The following is an 18987-nucleotide window of genomic DNA, read 5'->3' as shown; positions in this document are numbered from 1 at the left end:
AAGTAGAGGTTCACGTGCACATCTGCCAATGTGGTATACTGCATCCAATGTACCCGGTATGGCTTCCTCTACATTGGGGAAAAACCAAGCGGAGGCTTGGGGACCGCTTTGCAGAACACCTCAACTCGGTTCGCAATAAACAACTGCACCTCCCAGTCGCAAACCATTTCTACTCCCCCTCCCATTCTTTAGATGACATGTCCATCATGGGCCTCCTGCACTGCCACAATGATGCCACCCGAAGGTTGCAGGAACAGCAACTCATATTCCGCTTGGGAACCCTGCAGCCTAATGGTATCAATGTGGACTTCACAAGCTTCAAAATCTCCCCTTCCCCTACTGCATCCCAAAACCAGCCCAGTTCGTCCCCTCCCCCCACTGCACCACACAACCAGCCCAGCTCTTCCCCTCCACCCACTGCATCCCAAAACCAGTCCAACCTGTCTCTGCCTCCCTAACCTGTTCTTCCTCTCACCCATCCCTTTCTCCCACCCCAAGTCGCACCTCCATCTCCTACCTATTAACCTCATCCCACCTCCTTGACCTGTCGTCTTCCCTGGACTGACCTATCCTCTCCCTACCTCCCCACCTATACTCTCCTCTCCACCTATCTTCTTTTCTCTCCATCTTCGGTCCGCCTCCCCCTCTCTCCCTATTTATTCCAGAACCCTCACCCCATCCCCCTCTCTGATGAAGAGTCTAGGCCCGAAACGTCAGCTTTTGTGCTCCTGAGATGCTGCTGGGCCTGCTGTGTTCATCCAGCCTCACATTTCATTATCCACTGAAATGCAGATGGCTCACTTTCCATTTTCTGAATGAGGTTGCCCTTCACAGTTTCAAGGAATCTACCAGGGCATTAGTTAAAAAAAAACACGATGCCCACATCCTACTAGTGAATAAAAGGTAATTAATTCACAGAGGGAGGTGTTGCCTACAAATTCAACCTGTGCAGAGTTGTTCCTGCACGTCTCTGGAACAGGTGGGACTTGAACCTGATCATCCCTGACTTTACTTCATATAGCTAGTAGTGCAATCACACACAACTGAGCAAATTTCTCACCACCAAGATCACCATGACATTGTTTCCCCATTTTCTTTTTTAAATCTTGTAACCACCACCAGTAATTAAAATGCATTTGCTGCCTAAACCCAGGATTGAACCTGAAGCCTTTAGGCATCTGTTTTGGTGAATTTTCATTGCCTTTGTGCAAACTTTCATGGCACATCTGAATGGTTCTCAAGGGACACTGATCATAAAGGATAGAATTCAGCTTGAGTGAGAAACTTGGGTTCGAACCCATGTTGCAGCACTTAACTAAAGGTAATTGCATTGGGATGAGGGCAAATGGGGCTGGGAAATGAGCTTAGCCAATACAGACAGCTAAGGAACAATGACATACAGACCTTTAGGAAACTCGTTTATGATTCATAGTAAACGTTATTCCAACGAGGAACATAAGAAATAGGAGCAGGAGCAGGCTATCTGGCCCATCGAGCCTGCTCTATTCAATAAGATCATGGCCGATCTTTTTGTGGACTGAGCTCCACTTACCTGCCTGTTTACCATAAACCCTTAATTCCTTTACCTTTCAAAAATCTATCTTTGCCTTAAACATTCAACAAAGTAGCTTGAACCTCTTCACTGGGTAGGGAATTCCACAGATTCACAACCCTTTAGGTGAAGAGGTTCCCCCTGAGCACAGTCCTAAATCTGTTCCCCCTTATTTGGAGGCTATGCCAGTGGAAACAACTTGCCTGCTTCTATCCTATCCCCTTCATAATTTAGTATGTTTCGATAAGATTCCCCTCTCATTCTTTTAAATTCCAATCAGTCTAGACCCAGTCTACTCAATGTCTCCTCATAAACCAACCCACTCAATTCCAGCATGAACCCAGTGAACCCGCTCCTGTGCCAGTATATCCTTTCTTAAGTGAAAAGACCAAAACTGTATACGGTATTCCAGATGTGGCCTCACCAGCACCCTATACAGCTATAACATAACCTTCTGGTTTTTAAACTCCATCCTTCTAACAATGGAGGGCAATATTTGCCTTCTTAATTGCCTGCAAACCAACTTTTGTGAAGATAGCTTCTAGGAAGGGAATTAATAATAAAAAAAGGGTTAACCGGGGAAGTTAAGCAGAGTAACAAATAGAAAGAGAAAGCAACAACATGGCAAAAATTAGTAGTGAGCCAGAAGATTGGGAAAGTTTGAACTCTTCACACTAATGTAAGATGACAAAATATGACAAGAAGCAAATAAACTTGGGGCAAACTAGCAAGTAATATATAAATGGACAGCAAACGCTTCTTCAAATATGTAAAAAGGGCCACTGTGAATATAGGCGCCTCACGAGGAGGAGGTTGGGGAATAATCATGGCACAATCAGAAAATTAAGAGCTGAATAAGTATTTAACATCCTCAGGTGTGAAGACGAATGCAAATAGTATTCCAAAGATCCAAAAAATCAAGGGATTATAACAGAGATGGAATAAACAATAATTGTTACTAGAGGAAAAAGTACTAAGAAAATTTATAGTGCTAAAGACTGTTAGAATTGGCGTGTTGACCCTAGGATTACCCTAAGAAGTAGCTACAGAGATAGTGGATGCACTGGTAGTAATCTTGCAAGTATCTTATAAAGTCCCAGAGGATTGGAAAGCTGCCAATGTAACACCCTTATTCAAAAAATAGGAAACATAAAACCAACAACTCTAGGTTAGTCATCTTAACATCTGTCATTAACATTTTCCTAATGTATAAAAAGATTAACGCCGGAGCATTTAGAACTACATAACGTAATCACGCAAATAAACGTGGCTTCCTGAAGGGAAAATCACGCCTGAGTTCTTTGTCAGAGTTCTCTGAGGAGGTAACAAGCAGGATAGATAAAGGGAAACCAGTCAATGTAATATATTTTAATTTCCAACAGGTATTTGTGAAGTACCACACATTAGGCTATGTAATAAGATAAGGGCCCACAATGATGGGGGAACAGTATATTTGTGCAAATACGGGATTGGCTGACTAATAGGAGAGAGAATTGGGAATAAAAGGAACTTTATCAGGACAGCAACCTATAAAAGGAATCAATGAATGGGCCACAATTATTTATGATATACATTAATGATTTAGATGAGGACAACGAATTAACTACAGCTGAGTTTGAAGATGACACAAAAATAGGTGGAAGGTGGTACTGTCCCTATATCTGAGCTAGAAATCCCAGATTCAAGTCCCGCTTACTCCAGAGGTGTGTCATAACTTCAACATTTTTTAAATCAACCTGTTAAGTGACATCAAGCAGTCAGCCATTGGCTACTAATTATAATAAATTTATCTAAGTAACCATGTCTTCATCAGCAGTGACTCTGAACTGTAATGTATAAATAATCAATTGTTATTATTATCTGCAAGAAATCTCAGTCAGTGACTTTTTTCTAACCCCCTAACTGTTTGAAAGCAAATGATTTGTCATGTAATTGCAATTGCTTACACTGTAGTTCTCTTTGCAGTTAGTTTCAAGTTTGATGGTGCTTTCTTTCACCTGGGGTTTTGTAAAGAGTTTAAGATATTCCAAATCACATCATCCAACACATGTACCTTGCTCATTGATAGAACAATTCCTTGATCTTTTCAACCTGCCCAGTGGTTTGTACACGGGTTCACCATCTCCTAAACACTTCCTACCAAGTGGCTTCAAACTAAATCAGAACAGAAACAGAATTACAGATTAAAATCAAACAATGGGGTGTCACAGTAGCTCAGTGGTTAGTTAGCACGACTGCTTCACAGCACCAGAGACCCAGGTACAATCCCATGCATGGACGGGTATGTAGAGTTTGCTTGTTCTCCATATGTCTGCATGGGTTTCCTCTGTGTGCTCCAGTTTCCTTCCACAGTCCAAAGATTTGCAGGATAGGTAAATTGGCTGTGCTAAATTGCCCGTAGTGTCTAGGGTTGTGCAAGTTAGGTGAGTTAGCCATGATTTACGAGGGTTATGGGGATGGGGTGGGACACTCTTTGGAGGATCAGTGCAGCTGAATGGCTCTAATGATTTTAATTCTAACTTGGAATTGTTACAAAATTAACAAGGACAAAATGTGGGATACAGTCTGCCAAAGCTTTTCATCTTGAATTCATTAGGACAATTTGCAAGAAGACCAAATGTGAAGAACAACATTCATACAGTATGAGAAAAGAATACTGATCACAGAACTGCTACAGTGGTACAGAGGGATCTGGGTATCTTGGTACACAGAGTCATAGAGATGGACAGCATGGAAACTGCCCCTTCAGTCCAAGTTAGTACACAGTGATTAGAAAGGCAAATGGAATGGCTTATTGCAAGAGGTCTGAGCAATAAGGCAAGGAATGTTTTAGTACAACTCTATAGCACCCTGCTAATATCTATAGTAGTTTATATGATTATGGTTTATTGTAGAAAGCATACAATTGCATTAGCAGTTCAGACAGGGTTAATTATTGGGATGAAGGGCTTCTGAAGACAGCCGAGCACATACCCCCTGGAGTTTAGGAGAACGAGAGAGGATCTTCCTGAAATATGAAGGATGATGGGATGGGTTGGAGACCCGCAGAACGTTTCCTCTTTTGAAAAGACTAAAGCTAAGGGGGCATTAGTTTAAGAATGTAAGGTCTCCCTTTTAAGGGGAGGATGATAAATTTCTCTGAACTTTGGAATTTTGTTCCCCAAAGAGCAGTGGAGGCTTGGTCATTAAACTTACCTAAGGTGAAATGAGACATAGCTTAGATGGTTAAGGGAGTTAAGGAGTGAGGTTGGCTGGGGATGGGGTGGCTGCAGACTGGAAAGTAGAATTGAAGCCCGTACAAGATCAGTCATGATCTTACTGAATGGTGGAGCAGGCTCAAGCAGCTGAATGGTCTACTCTTAAGTTCCATGTAGTGCTGTTACAATTACACTGTAGGTGTTAGATTTACAATTCTCAACTAAAAATCTTTTAAAATTTTATAACTATTTGGCTATTTTCCACTGTCATGAAATTTCTAGTTCTATCTTTCTTGTGCTGAAGAAGGTGCTTGCAGGAGTGAGTTTGCCAAATTCTGACAGTACAGAAAATTCTCAAATAAAAGAAAAACATGATGACTGTTGTGGAAAGTGGCCATTGACTGTGAACACTGGAGGGCTCCTCACATGCTTCACTTACATCTCCTGGACATCTTCAAAATTCCGGCCCATAGGTACAACGTTTGGGTGAATATTCACAGGCTGTACATACGAAAGAAAATCCACAATCTAAGGGAGGAAGAATAAGAAAATTTATTATGGACCAGACACCCTCAAAATATTTTAAGAACATAGCCCAGACCCTAAATTTTTCTTATTTTAAGGGGAAGTGTAACGTACAGTATTCCAGATGCGATCTGGAATAGTCAAACTAGTCGGCGTTAAGGAAAACACTATTTAATCACAATAGTTAAAATACAACAAAAGAAAGCAGAATTTAGAATAACTTACCTCTGTTGGAAAACTTAACTAAATAATAGGTGCAGTCCCTAGTGCTAGTTAACTCATACAGTAACATCCCATAAACACATATGTTGGCAAAAAGGCAAATTGAGAAAAATAGATTTTTCTTGCAGGTAACCCAGCAGCAAAGAGAAACCCTAGCTTCTATCTGTAACTGAGACAGGGAAAAGATAGCTTCTACTTCTTCAAAACTCCAGCAGCTTCTGCCCTGTTGAGACTCTAACAGGAACGACTTAAAGCTAAAAGTAACTAAAAAAAGAGAGATCCTGCTCTGAGAGAGCTGGCCATTCCCATCCAGGCTGCTTCCGTTGTTCCAACTCCCAAGACTTCCCAAAGCTATTTACTGCAGGCTGTTTGGTACCTCTTATTCAATCTCTCTCTTTAAAAGAAAGAAGGACCAAAAAGCCCCCCTGAAGCCACAGCATCATCGCATAATGAAAGGAAGAGATGTAAAGAGAAGGTAGAGTGCGCAAGAAAGAAGAAGGAAGAGTGTGAAGAAACCAAAAGAGGGCAAGTAAGAAAAAAAAAGAGCATGAGCAAGAGAGAGAAAATGAGAAATGAGGGACATGAGAGCAAAGGAGTGAGAGAAAGAGAGAACATGGTAGAGACAAAAATAGTGAGTGGAAACATTTCCTCCCACCTCCTTTACATCATTTAGTCTTGCGGACAAGTTGACAGTCTGCTAAAGAAATTGGGTACATGCACCAGCTTTTAAAATAAATAATTTTCTGTCAGACCCAATAACTGATTCTCCACTCACTGCAGTTGATTTGGAATGATTCTGGGACAGTGTAAAATCAAGTCACTGACCACTTCGCTATTATCCATGATATGTGACCTTTGCCATATTAATATGGAGGGGAAGATTATGAAGCAAAGTCAGGAAAACATGCAAATTAAGGTGAAAAATTTAGTACATAAATCTCAGAACTTGAGGCAAAATACTTATTGTAGGTATAAGAAGAGATTTATCTCTTTTTAAATTCATTGATGGCATGTGGGTTTTGCTGACTGGTTCACATTTATTACCAATCCCTAATTACCCAGTGGACGTTAGAGAACCAGGGGGACTTTTCCTGACATGCGACAATGTTTTCACAGTCATTATTAGCCTCTTCATTACAGATTTGTATTTAATTCAAATTTGACCTACTGCCATGGCAGGATTTGAACCAGAGTGTCCACAGCATTACCTGGGTTGGGGCGGCGGCGGGGGGGGGGTGTTCTCTGGATTAATAGTTTAGTGCTAATACCAGTCGGCCATCACCCCTTACCTCACTGAAGGATGAATGGAATGAGAAACAAGCCCTGTATGAACTCTCTCCAGTTCTGAAATAAATAATAAATACAATTCTTAAGACAGAGTTTGCATTATTGATTTCAATACTACATATTTGCTTAATACAATTCAAATATACTCAATATGTTGCTTTTCATTGAAAGCAAATGAAGTGGCTAAATTCCAAAGTTCCATTATCTCATGTATATGTTTTTTTTTCCCCCCCTTTAATTCACTTATGGGATGTGGGTATCAATGGCTGGTCCAGCATTTATTGCCCCATCCCTAGCTGCCCCTTGAGAAGGTGGGGGTGAGCTGCCTCCTTGAACTGTTGCAGTCCATGGGCTGTAGGTTGACCCACAATGCCATTAGGGAGGGAATTCCAGGATTTTGAGCCAGCAACACAGAAGGAACAGAGATATATTTCCAAGTCAGGATGGCATGTGGCTTGGAGAGGAACTTGCAGGGGGTGGTGTTCCCAGATATCTGCTGCCCCTTGTCCTTCCAGATTTGATTTGATTTATTTATTGCAATCTCTATTTTGTTACAAAATACAGCTCAAATGTCACCACTCTCTGGCACCACCTTAAAACACAGAAAAATAAACCAAAACATAGAATATAAAGTCAGAAAAATACAGAAATAAAGGAAGTGTTGAACTCTCTCTTGTTAAGTGCTCCACCATGGACCATGGGCCTGGTGGTCAGGCATGAGTCATCGCTGTGCCATTTGGAATGAAAGTCACCAATCTTTGACACTGTCTCACCACCACCAACACCTTTATCATGGTGAATCCCCACTGGGCCTCATCAATACAGGGTACCACCACAGCCCAAACTTGACTCGACCGCTGCCATGAATCTGCTTCAGGCCCGCCATGCTGCTGCTGATGCCTTAGGGTCTTGTACTGGGCCCAAACTCACCTCTATGAGTCAGCACTAGGACTGCCCTGATGATGCAGATGCCTCTGGGAACCTAAACTCACCTCCGACACCACTGCCATGAGTCCATGGTGGTTCCACTCACCGATGTCATCTCCGTGACTGAGCTTTTCAACAGGAGGTAAGTAAAATAAAAGAAAAGAAGGGAAAGAGAGAGAGAGAGAAAGGGAGGGGGAGAAGGAAAAAGAAATGAAAAGCGGACAGAGCGAGTGAGCCTTGGGCTCAGAAGCTGGACTTGGGGTGGCACGGTGGCTCAGCGGTTAGCATTGCTGCCTCACAGCTCCAGGGACCTGGGTTCAATTCCACCCTCGGTGACTGTGTGGAGTTTGCACATTCTCCCCGTGTCTGCGTGGGTTTCCTCCAGGTGCCTTGGTTTCCTCCCACAGTCCAAAGATGTGCAGGTTAGAAGGATTGGCCGTGTGAAATTGCCCGTAGTGTTCAGGGATGTGCAGGTTAGGTGGTGTAAAGGGGTAGGGGGATGGGTCTGGGTGAGATGCTCTTCAGGGGGTCGGTGTGGACTTGTTGGGCTGAATGGCTTGTTTCCACACTGTAGGGATTCTGAGATTCTACGATACGCTACTGCCGTCATACTGGAAGATGGAAGCGATTGTAGTTTTGGCAGGTGCTGTCTAAACAGCATTAGTGAGATACTGCAGTGCATCCTCTAGATGGTGTATACCGTAGCTACAAAAATGCTTTTCTGTGTCTCAGTTCCAAATGGCTGACTCCGAAGCTATACCCTGTAAACATTGCAATGTTTTCTGAATAACAGCAGGATTTAAAATAGATATATAAACACATGGAAACATCAAAATAGGAGCAGGAATAGGTCATTCAGCCCTTTGAACCTGCTTCATTGTTCAATATGGTTATGGCTGATCATCGAACGCAACAAAAAAAAGAAGACTGGTCCTAAACTTACCTTCATACCCTTTGATCCTACTGGCCCCAAAGATGGATAACAGTCTCATCCAGGTCTGGAATCTAAGCAATGCAGAACAAAATGGCCTGGCATTGAAAACATAGCCCTTTTCAATGACTAATTCCTGGCCAAAGGTAGCGAACCTGTGTTTAGTGAGTACAGTAGGTGATGGGTAAGGACGGCAGATGGGTGAGTGCTCAGGGCAAGTTTGAGGGAAGGAAACAGTTTTGTGCTGGTTGCCTAGAGGGTCGGGGTGGGAGAAAGGTTGGGTTCAAGTGCGAGAGAGACTGGGCGACAGGAAAGTTGGATCAGAGAGTTGGGAGCGTGTGGGTAGATGACATTTACGGTTGAGTTGGCTGCATGGAGTCCTGCTTATTGGCAACCCCACCCTTAGCGTGAAGAAGTACCCTTAACAGCCAGGACTCCATGAGATCCACTGGCAACAACATAGAGTTGGTAGCGGGAGCAGGCAATTCAGACCTTCAAGCCCAATTCACTAATTAACATGACCGTGGCTGATCTTATCCTGGTCTCAACCCCACTTTTCTGCCTGCTCATCATAGCCCCTTATCCCACTTTTCATCAGAAACATATCTATTTCGTTCTTGAATCTGTTGATTGATTCTTTCTTCACTGCCATCTGGGGCTATGAGTTCCACAGATTCACGACCCTCTGAGAGAACTAGCTTTTCCTCATCTCACATTTGAGCCTACCTCCTCTCACTCTATACCTCTGCCCTCCTGTTTCAGATGGTCAAACTTTAGGTGGTTGGGCACTAAATGAAATGTGTTCACTAAGTAGAGCTTCCTTGAATGGCACCAATGATTCGTTTAACATCCGCAATTGTAGGAAAATTTATTTTAAACACTTCACATCAAGGGTAATGTCAGTGACAATGCTACACTCCCCCAGCACTGCACAGAACTGTCAGCATTGAGCAATGTGCTTGGTGCCTAAGGCCTTTGGCCAAAGTTAAGACTTTCTCAAGTGTACGTGCTTCATGACCAATAACAACAAACTATTGACCAAACACCTCTACAGACAAGAAACTAAACCATTGATTTTTTTTTTAGGGACATGGAAAATTGCTGCACCAGATGCTTTGGTAGCTCAACAATCTGTCAGCTAGGACACCTTGACTTTAACCACATGGGGGAAATAGTGCTTTCTGTTTAGGCTGTTCTGTTGTAACTTAGATTTTATCAGGAGTGTTATACGTGGTTTGAAATTGGCTGTGTAATTTATAGTAGCATTTAGTTACAGCATTTTGTTGTTATTTTCAGTTTTATTGGAGCATGAACACTGTTTAATTTTGTAACTGCAGTTTTTTAATTAGGTATAAAGTGATCAGGCAGATTTTTGAGCAACGGTTTTCTTTAAAATTCATTTCAGGAATACTTCCAGTGACAAGCTGTTGTTAACACACTGGTTTCACTGCTCCCAGCCTGCTATCCGCAGTCACATTTGCATCAGCAAAAAAAAAGCTGTACATTTGGCAGGTTTTCAGTGAAGCAGGAAAATTTGTAAACAAGACCATTTAAAGCAAACTGAAAACAAAAAATGCTGGCGATCACAGTGGGTCAGGCAGCATCAATGGAGACACAGCAAGCTAATATTTTGAGTCTAGATGAGTCTCTGTTAGCTACCCTATTCAAAGCAAATTTCTGCTATCATCAGCATAGAATCATAAAGCTGTACAGCACTGAAACAGATCCTTTGGTCCAACTCGTTGATGCTGACCAGTTATCCTAAATTAATCTCGTCCCATTTGCCAGCATTTGGTCCATATCCCGCTAAACCCTTCCTCTTCATATACCATCCAGATGCCTTTTAAACGTTGTAACTGTACCAGCCTCCACCACTTCCTCTGGCAGTTTATTCCATACATGCACCACCCAGCTGTGTGAAAGGATTGGTCCTTTTATATCTTTCCCCTCTCACCATAAACCTATGCCCTCTCGTTTTGGGCTGCCCTACCCTGGGAGAAAAGTTCTTGGCTATTCATCCAATACATGCCCCCATGATTTTGTAAACCTCAACAACTTAAAATGTCCACTCTTTGATCCCACTAAACAACCATCAGCAATTAGCAGCTCTTTCTACTGCTGCCAAAGCCACATCACAGCCTTTAAAAATGTAAATTCAATCTTGTCTGACTAAAATATCTGCAAAGGAACCTCGTGACTACTCGAAAAAGAATGCAAGAGATTGGAAGAGCTGAGAAGATCCATTCGTGCAAACTACAAGCTGAATGTCAATTTGTTAATAATCAGCTCAACTCAGATTCATTAAATAGGCTGTAAATACATCAGTAAATACACTTACATTGGACTCAAAATATCAATTCCATTTTTCTCTCCACAGACGGTGCCAGATGTGGAGTTTCTCTGGCACTTTTTATTTCAGACCAGTCAGATCTGCAGCCTTTTACTTTTAATGTAAAAGTTTGAGGTTTGGTTATTTGCTATTCCAATTCTTCCAAGTGAGTTATTTTTTCTTTGTGGGATTGTTGAAGGTAAAGGGAACAAATGGTGCAGGTCCAATTTCCCTCTTTCCTGCTGTGAGAGGTATTGCTAAGAATCACGGAAATCCTGGACGAGATTTTTGTTCCTTGCCCAAGTCCACTGTTGTCAATTATGCCTCAGTTAAAGTCCAGGCTGAGCCTAGCAAAGCTGAGCAGCCTGTTTTTCCCTCCCCACCCTTGTCTGGCTTCTGGAGGGACCACTCTCTCCGGGACTCCCTTGTCCGCTCCACACTCCTCTCCAGCCCCACCACACCCGGCACTTTCGCCTGCAACTGCAGGAAGTGCTACACTTGCCCACACACGACCTCCTTACCCACATCCCAGGCCCCAAGAAGACTTCGACATCAAGTAGATGTTCACCTGCACATCTGCCAATGTGGTATACTGCATCCGCTGTACCCGGTGTGGCCTCCTCTATATTGGAAACCAAATGGAGGCTTGGGGATCGCTTTGCAGAACACCTACGCTCAGTTTGCAATAAACAACTGCATCTCCCAGTTGTGAACCATTTCAACTCCCCCTCCCATTCCTCAGACGACATGTCCATCCTGGGCCTCCTGCAGTGCCACAAAGATGCCACCCGAAGGTTGCAGGAACAGCAACTCATATTCCGCTTGGGAACCCTGCAGCCCAATGGTATCAATGTGGATTTCACAAGCTTCAAAATCTCCCCTTCCCCCACCGCATCCCACAACCAGCCCAGTTCTTCTCCTCCCCCCACTGCATCCCAAAACCAGTCCAGTTCGTCCCCTGCCCCCACTGCATCACAAAACCAGCCCAGCTCTTCCCCTCGCCCCACTGCAACCCAAAACCAGCCCAGCTCGTCCCCGCCTGCCTAACCTGTTCTTCCTCTCACCTATCCCCTCCTCCCACCTCAAGCCGCACCTCCATTCCCTACCTCCTAACCTCCACCCCCCCCCACCCCCCCGCCACGACCTGTCCATCCTCCCCGGATTGACCTATCCCCCTGCCATCTCTCCACCTTCACTCACCTCTACTGGCTCCATCCCCGCCCCTTTAACCTGTCTCCTCTCCAACTATCTTCTCCTCTATCTATCTTTGATCTGCCTCCCCCCTCTCTCCCTATTTATTTCAGAACCCTCTCCCCCACCCCCATTTCTGATGAAGGGTCTAGGCCCGAAACGTCAGCTTTTGTGCTCCTAAGATGCTGCTTGGCCTGCTGTGTTCATCCAGCTTCACACTTTGTTATCTCGGATTCTCCAGCATCTGCAGTTCCCTTTATCTCTGAACTAGAGGCTATCTGGTCCAAATAATAGACTATTGCACTCTTGACAGACCAGCCGTCTACATGGGGTGGTCATATTGGGAGCCTTATCATAGTTTATGAACCAGGAAGGCATCTGCATTTGATTTCCTTTGCTAAAACCTTAAATTTCATTTCCATGAAGTTCCATATGATACGCACATGGGAGGAAATTAATTAACCCACAATGGAATGCTTCAACATTGTTTGGTAATTGTTCCCTCCCCCCACCACTGACATACTGTAGCCGTGTGTACCAGCTACAAGATTAACTACAGCCTCTCACCAAGGCTACTTCAGCAGCTGTTCCAAACCCATGACCTTTACCACCGAGAAAAATGAAGTCAGGAGACGCATAGGAACACCAACCCCTGCAAGTTCCACTCCAAGCCACTCAACATCCTGATCTGGAAATACATCATTGTTCCTTCAGTGTTGCTGGGTCAAAGCCCCGGAACTTTCTGCTAAGGGCATTGTGAGTCTGCGTACACCAACTGGATCGCAGTGGCTCAAAGCAGCAGCTCAGCACCACCTCATCCAGGACAGTGGGGGATAGACAACAAATGGGGATCTTGAAAGGAAATTCCCACATCCCACAAACAAATAAAAAGTTGCTTTCATTGGATATTGGATTTAATCTGATCTCTGATACAGAGTTAGAATTAATTAGAAGTGAGAAACAGAGTAGTAATAAATAACAGGTGAATAATTTTGTCAGAAAAAATTCAGTGTTTAGATTCTACAATATTGGATTTAAAATATTAAGGACTACACAGAGTCAGAAAGTGAGCATCTTCCTTCAGTCAGTCCAGACACCGAATCTTTAGTATATCAAGGTCAAGCACAAGCTCATTTCAATAATGTGCATTTGGGTAACGTGCGGGTTGTGCAGTGCTGGCAATGCATGATGCTGTCATACCTTACAATTACACTCGCCTTCTTTATCCTTTCACCAAACCACATGGTAGAAGGTTTAATGCTGATAATGCGAAGTGGAGTCCCATCTTTCGCTGTAATGCCACAAGGGAGTCTGTTTCCACGAACATAATCCTCATCCTGGTGAGAATATTGATTGGGTATTTAGAAATTTGGACCTTTTAATTTAAAGGATTAGATAATTAAGATTAGAATTTTAAAACAACTAGGACAATACCGAGTGACGGTAAAGTACCTTGCAAAATTTGGTTACAAATTCAGGAAATGATCTGGTTGCCTGCAATCTGTTAACAAGTAAATGCTGAGGAGAAAACCTCACCTTGGGGTGTCTACACGCATGAATCTGTGTTGATCTCTCTGTGGTGACATGATGTAAAATTTCGGGCATATTATGAAACATATCCAACTTGTTAAGATGAACCTGAAGGTCAAAAAAGATTCAGACAAGAGAACACAGCAGATGAAGGAGACTGAATGGCTGCTTTATTAACACAAATGGCTCCTCATAGGTAAATGGTCCACACATGCGGAGTCCCAAACTTCACCTCTACTCAGCAACTTGCCCCTGGAAGACTGAATTTACTATTCTGATTTATCATCCTACACCAGGTTGTAGTCCAACAGGTTTATTTGAAAACACAAGCTTTCGGAGCCTCAGTCCTTCTTCAGCAGTTAGTGGCTCTGAATTTCTGACCTTGTCCACCCCGGTCCAATACCAGGACCTCCACATCCTGATTTATCATGTTCAACGGGAGAAGTTAGTTTCCAGGCAGAAAATAAAATGATCAACATTCAGCTGTGGGAAATCAGCAGGAAACTCGATGGACTCTGTACAAAATCTACTGTGATCTCCGAAGCACTAAAAGAATGGAGAGATCTACAATTCTGATGTATGTGTTTGAACAAGTTGGAGCAGAGTTTCACCACCTACCTGAACTGAGAATTCTTCACTGAGGTTAGTGAAGAGATATTCATATCCGTATGCTGCCTTGCAGTTTAACCACACGACATGGTAAGGGCTAAGTGTGATCCAGCTTCTCACTAACTCCAGGATCCCGTTCAGGCACTCCTCCTACAAACGATGAGGCACAAAACAAAAATAGAATACCCACCCCAGACTGGCTTTTGGCCAATTACTTAGTCATAAGTTGCATATCGCCGACACTGCAGACATTTTGCACACAGTTAACCAGCTGCTTGGATACAGTTGTACCAAAGGAAAACAGACAGGACAATGTCCCAGATGAAGATGCAATGTTGAGCTGCGAACTGAATTGTTTCAGTGTCACGCTGAGTCCAGAAAACAGTGCACTGTACGGTGTGTTCATGAGTGAGTCATGGAGCTCAAATGGAACATGCAGTCCCTCAAGGCTGTGCTGCCAGTCAATAAAATCATGGTTGATCTGTTTGTGTTTCGAATTCCACACCTACCCATAGTAACCCTCGGTTTGTGTTTGGCGAGGGGGCTAAGTTTCATTAAACTGAAGCTCCCATCTCCATGCTAAGGTTGCAGTAAAAGATCTAATTGTAGCCATTTCGAAGGAGGGCAGGGGAGTTTTCTGCAGTGGCCAATATTCATCACTCAATCAAACTCATAAAAATAGGTTATTTGGTCATTATCATGTTGTTGTTGTGAGATCTTGCTGTGCAGAAATTGGCTGCCATGTTTCCCAAGTTAATACATAGACTACACTTCAAAATGTATTTCATTGCTTGCCAAGCACTTTGAGGAATCCGGTGCTTGTGAGAAATACCATGGAGATATCTATCTTGTTGTCTGTCTGATGCTAGCGCCAGAATAATGGGCTGAATGGCCTCTCTGATGGTGTAAGATTCCATGGATTTTACAAACAATTTGTATTACAACAAAATATACACTTATGTAGCTCAACAGATTTAGGACAAAGCAAACAAAAATAAATGAAATTATTGGCATAATCTGTGAAAATGTAGAAAAGTTTGAAATATTTACCCTGCTTGGGATTTGATAAAATCGTGGATCACAAAATGTTGTGTCCAAGTAAACAGTCTGAATGTCTTTGATCCTATAATGGAATAAAATGAAACACCATTCAGCTATTCAGGAAAAAAAATTACATTCAAACAGACATAATGCAAAATATTCTCCGTTTGGCGCCCAGGACAAAGACAGAATAGGAAACCATAACCACTAACTGCAAATGTTGTTATTTCACAAACAACGTACATGACGAATGTGAAACACAGGCCAGGTGGCCACAAATTCTACTCAGCAGTTGATACTTAATGCCTTTACTAATTGATAGTATCCTGATTCCTCGTGAATATTGCACCTATAGATCTTCAAAAAAAGGTGTGAATTAAGTCAGAAAGTGAGCCAAGAGGAGGAGAATTTTGGAAAAGTAACGACACATTTGGTCATGCATTCGGGCTTCAAAAAGCAAGAGCGGGAGCTGGAACATTTGATAAGGATTGGAGAGGGGAGTCCAAGGCAACGGAATGCAAAGCCATCATTGGGCGGGGGTAGGGGCACTAAAGGAAGGGCAGAAAATGATTAAGATTAGAAACTTCATCAAGTTGTCATTTTCTTTAAGATAACAAAATTTGTGTAGAATGGGTGAATGATGTTTTCAATAAAAAAAATTACTTTTATTGGGGAAAGAGATATAATTATGATCTCATGAAGGCAGTCACTGTAATGTTGATGTCAATGATAGTTAAAGAATCTCTGAAAAATGCTTTGCAAACAGAACATTAAAACAAAATCTTTCAATTTAAAACTCAGATAGCACCCTCAGCAGGTTTAGTGTATAACTACACATGAAACTACTCGGAAAAAGGAGCTCGCAAATTTGAACAGTTGCTCTCCTAGATAATAATCTCAGCAACAGAAGGTTTGAGATGCTGTCTCACTCTGATGATCAATGTTGAAAAGTGTGAACGCGGACAGAACTTGCTCGGCCACGTGGCTCCTGAACCAATTCCATGCGTGCTACTGACACTCTGTGCACATATCCAAAACACTGAATGACAATGCCGCATAAAATTTGCCAGATATTCAAAATGATGCAAATTTGAGATTCTCCACATCTTTGAGAAGAGCAGTGGTACAGACTGAAAACAAAACTAGTCTGTCCTTCCAACTATTTGAACCTGCAATAACTAACTAGTTCTGTAACATTTCCAGACTCTACCATGAAGACTATATCCCGAAGGAAACAGTTCAACTATGAGGAAAAATATGAAAGAAATGACAAGGAAGGAGAATCCAAGAAAGGTTATTAAAATCTCCAGCACAGACACAAATAGGACAGAGTGTTTGGAAAAGGCTAGCAATCAAACACTGGAAAAACAAATGAAAATGAGAAGAGGGTGGGTTAATACAGAACTGAAGGTGCCAGATCTGAATGCATGCGGTATAAAGAATAAGGTAAATGAGCTTGTCGCGCAGATCAAAACTGGTAGGTGCGGACGTGGTAGGCATCATTGAGACGTGGCTGCAAGTGGATCAGGACTGGGAAATGAATATCCAACGATATACGTCCTATCGAAAAGGTAGGCGGGTAGGCCGAGGGGATGGAGTTGCCTTATTAGTGAGAAATGAAATTACATCAATAAGAAGAAACGAAGTAGGGTCAGATGGTGTAACATCTGTGTGGGTAGAATTGAGGAACTGCAAAGGTAAAAAAAACCACAGTTGGGGATGTGTACAGGCCTCCAAACAGTAGTCAGGAGCTGGGGCGCAAGATACACCAGGAGATAGGAAAGGTGTGTAAGAAAGACAAAGTAACAGTGATCATAGTGAGATGTTATTGGGATAACATCCCATTGATTTCTATATGCTCTATAATCTAATGCTCTTTATCTGCTTACACAGAGATATGCAGACACTGCTTTAAAACTTCCTGCCTGAATAGAATTAGGTATAAACTTTAAGTCTTCATCTTCCTGCACAGGGATATGTGGAAACTGTCTCAAATAAGATTAGGTGGGAAGCATTTGTAAAGGTGTGAGACTTCTGAAATCCTGTAAAGTACGCAACTTCTGCTTCTGCTAAAGGGGCCAGGGCACTGACTTTTGTTCAAGCCAGACACTTCGGCTTGAAATGACATTCTGTCACTTCAGCAAATTGAAATCGCCTCCTGTCGTTAGCAGTCACTTCGTGAACAATCAATACTGTATCCTGCTCTCTTTATGTTTTCAATGTAGTAATTGTTTGTGTCTCATGTCATTGTCCAATGTAGTGACTGTATCATGTATCATGCCATTGTGAGATGTAAAGTTGCTTTATGTATTATGCACTCAATAAGGTATAAAAAGCGGGGACTGTCCGCTGCTCGGGGAGAATTGCTTACGAGACTCTACACTCTGTGCCAGGTTGAGTACAGTGATCCTCCATAGCTTGTACTTGCTTTGTAATAAAGGATTTGTGTTTTTCTAAACAGGTCAGTATCATGTCATTGCATCAGGTCCGTGAGGGTCTCCAAAAACAAACCAAACATTTGGCACTGTGAGCAGGATTCCAACATATACAGCAGTCTCACGTGGGGGGCTGAATAAGTGATCGATTGAGTGTCGGTGGAGTGAGACGGACGGGCCCGCAAGGTACGATTCACCTTGGTCTCTCTCACTAACCTGCCACCATGTGACCTCTTGTCCCTGCGGGGCTCTGTACTGACGGAACCCCGAGCTGACTCACGGTCTTGAACACTGCTAAATCCTAACGCCAGGAGGTTTGAGTTCCCAGGTTAGTAAAGTAAAATCCGGGAGGTTGGAGTCGCCCGGTGGACGGGGTTAGAGTCCCCAGGTCAGGTAACTGGGGAAATCCGGGAGGTTACAGTCTCCAGATCAGGTAACTGGGAAAATCCAGGAGGTTAGAGTCTCCAGGTCAGGTAACTGGGGAAATCCGGGAGGTTACAGTCTCCAGGTCAGGTAACTGGGAAAATCCGGGAGGTTACAGTCCCCAGGTCAGGTAACTGGGAAAATCCGGGAGGTTACAGTCCCCAGGTCAGGTAACTGGGAAAATCCGGGAGGTTACAGTCTCCAGGTCAGGTAACTGGGAAAATCCGGGAGGTTACAGTCCCCAGGTCAGGTAACTGGGAAAATCCGGGAGGTTACAGTCCCCAGGTCAGGTAACTGGGAAAGTCCGAGAGGTTAGAGTCCCCAGGTCAGGTAACTGGGGAAATCCGGGAGGTTACAGTCCCCAGGTCAGGTAACTGGGGAAATCCAGGAGGTTACCGTCCCCAGGTCAGGTAACTGGGGAAATCCGGGAGGTTACCGTCCCCAGGTCAGGTAACTGGGGAAATCCGGGAGGTTACAGTCTCCAGGTCAGGTAACTGGGGAAATCCGAGAGGTTAGAGTCCCCAGGTCAGGTAACTGGGAAAATCCGGGAGGTTACAGTCCCCAGGTCAGGTAACTGGGGACATCCGGGAGGTTACAGTCCCCAGGTCAGGTAACTGGGGAAATCCGAGAGGTTACAGTCTCCAGGAGGCCGGGGTTAGAGTCCCTAGGTCAGGTAACTGGGAAAATCCGGGAGGTTAGAGTCCCCAGGTCAGGTAACTGGGAAAATCCGGGAGGTTACAGTCTCCAGGTCAGGTAACTGGGAAAATCCGGGAGGTTACAGTCCCCAG

General features: G+C 43.4%; 1 protein-coding gene across 2 annotated transcripts in view; it reads right to left on the bottom strand.

Moving 5' to 3' along the window:
- Positions 1-18987, bottom strand: part of dclre1c (DNA cross-link repair 1C, PSO2 homolog (S. cerevisiae)) — a 48217-nt gene that overhangs the window by 4847 nt on the left and 24383 nt on the right. For both annotated transcript variants that reach the window (XM_048554057.1, XM_048554058.2), the window contains 7 exons: positions 15351-15423; positions 14310-14450; positions 13698-13799; positions 13362-13498; positions 6786-6840; positions 5189-5277; positions 3606-3706 (listed from right to left, as the gene is read on the bottom strand). In XM_048554057.1, the coding sequence (XP_048410014.1) occupies positions 3606-3706; positions 5189-5277; positions 6786-6840; positions 13362-13498; positions 13698-13799; positions 14310-14450; positions 15351-15423 (698 nt within the window). The remainder of the gene's footprint in view (positions 1-3605; positions 3707-5188; positions 5278-6785; positions 6841-13361; positions 13499-13697; positions 13800-14309; positions 14451-15350; positions 15424-18987) is intronic.

This window comes from Stegostoma tigrinum, chromosome 25 (assembly GCF_030684315.1).
Source record: "Stegostoma tigrinum isolate sSteTig4 chromosome 25, sSteTig4.hap1, whole genome shotgun sequence".
Lineage (NCBI taxonomy): Eukaryota > Metazoa > Chordata > Chondrichthyes > Orectolobiformes > Stegostomatidae > Stegostoma > Stegostoma tigrinum.
The sequence above is the reverse complement of the archived record's forward strand: the minus strand, read 5'-3'. Positions and strand labels throughout refer to the sequence as shown.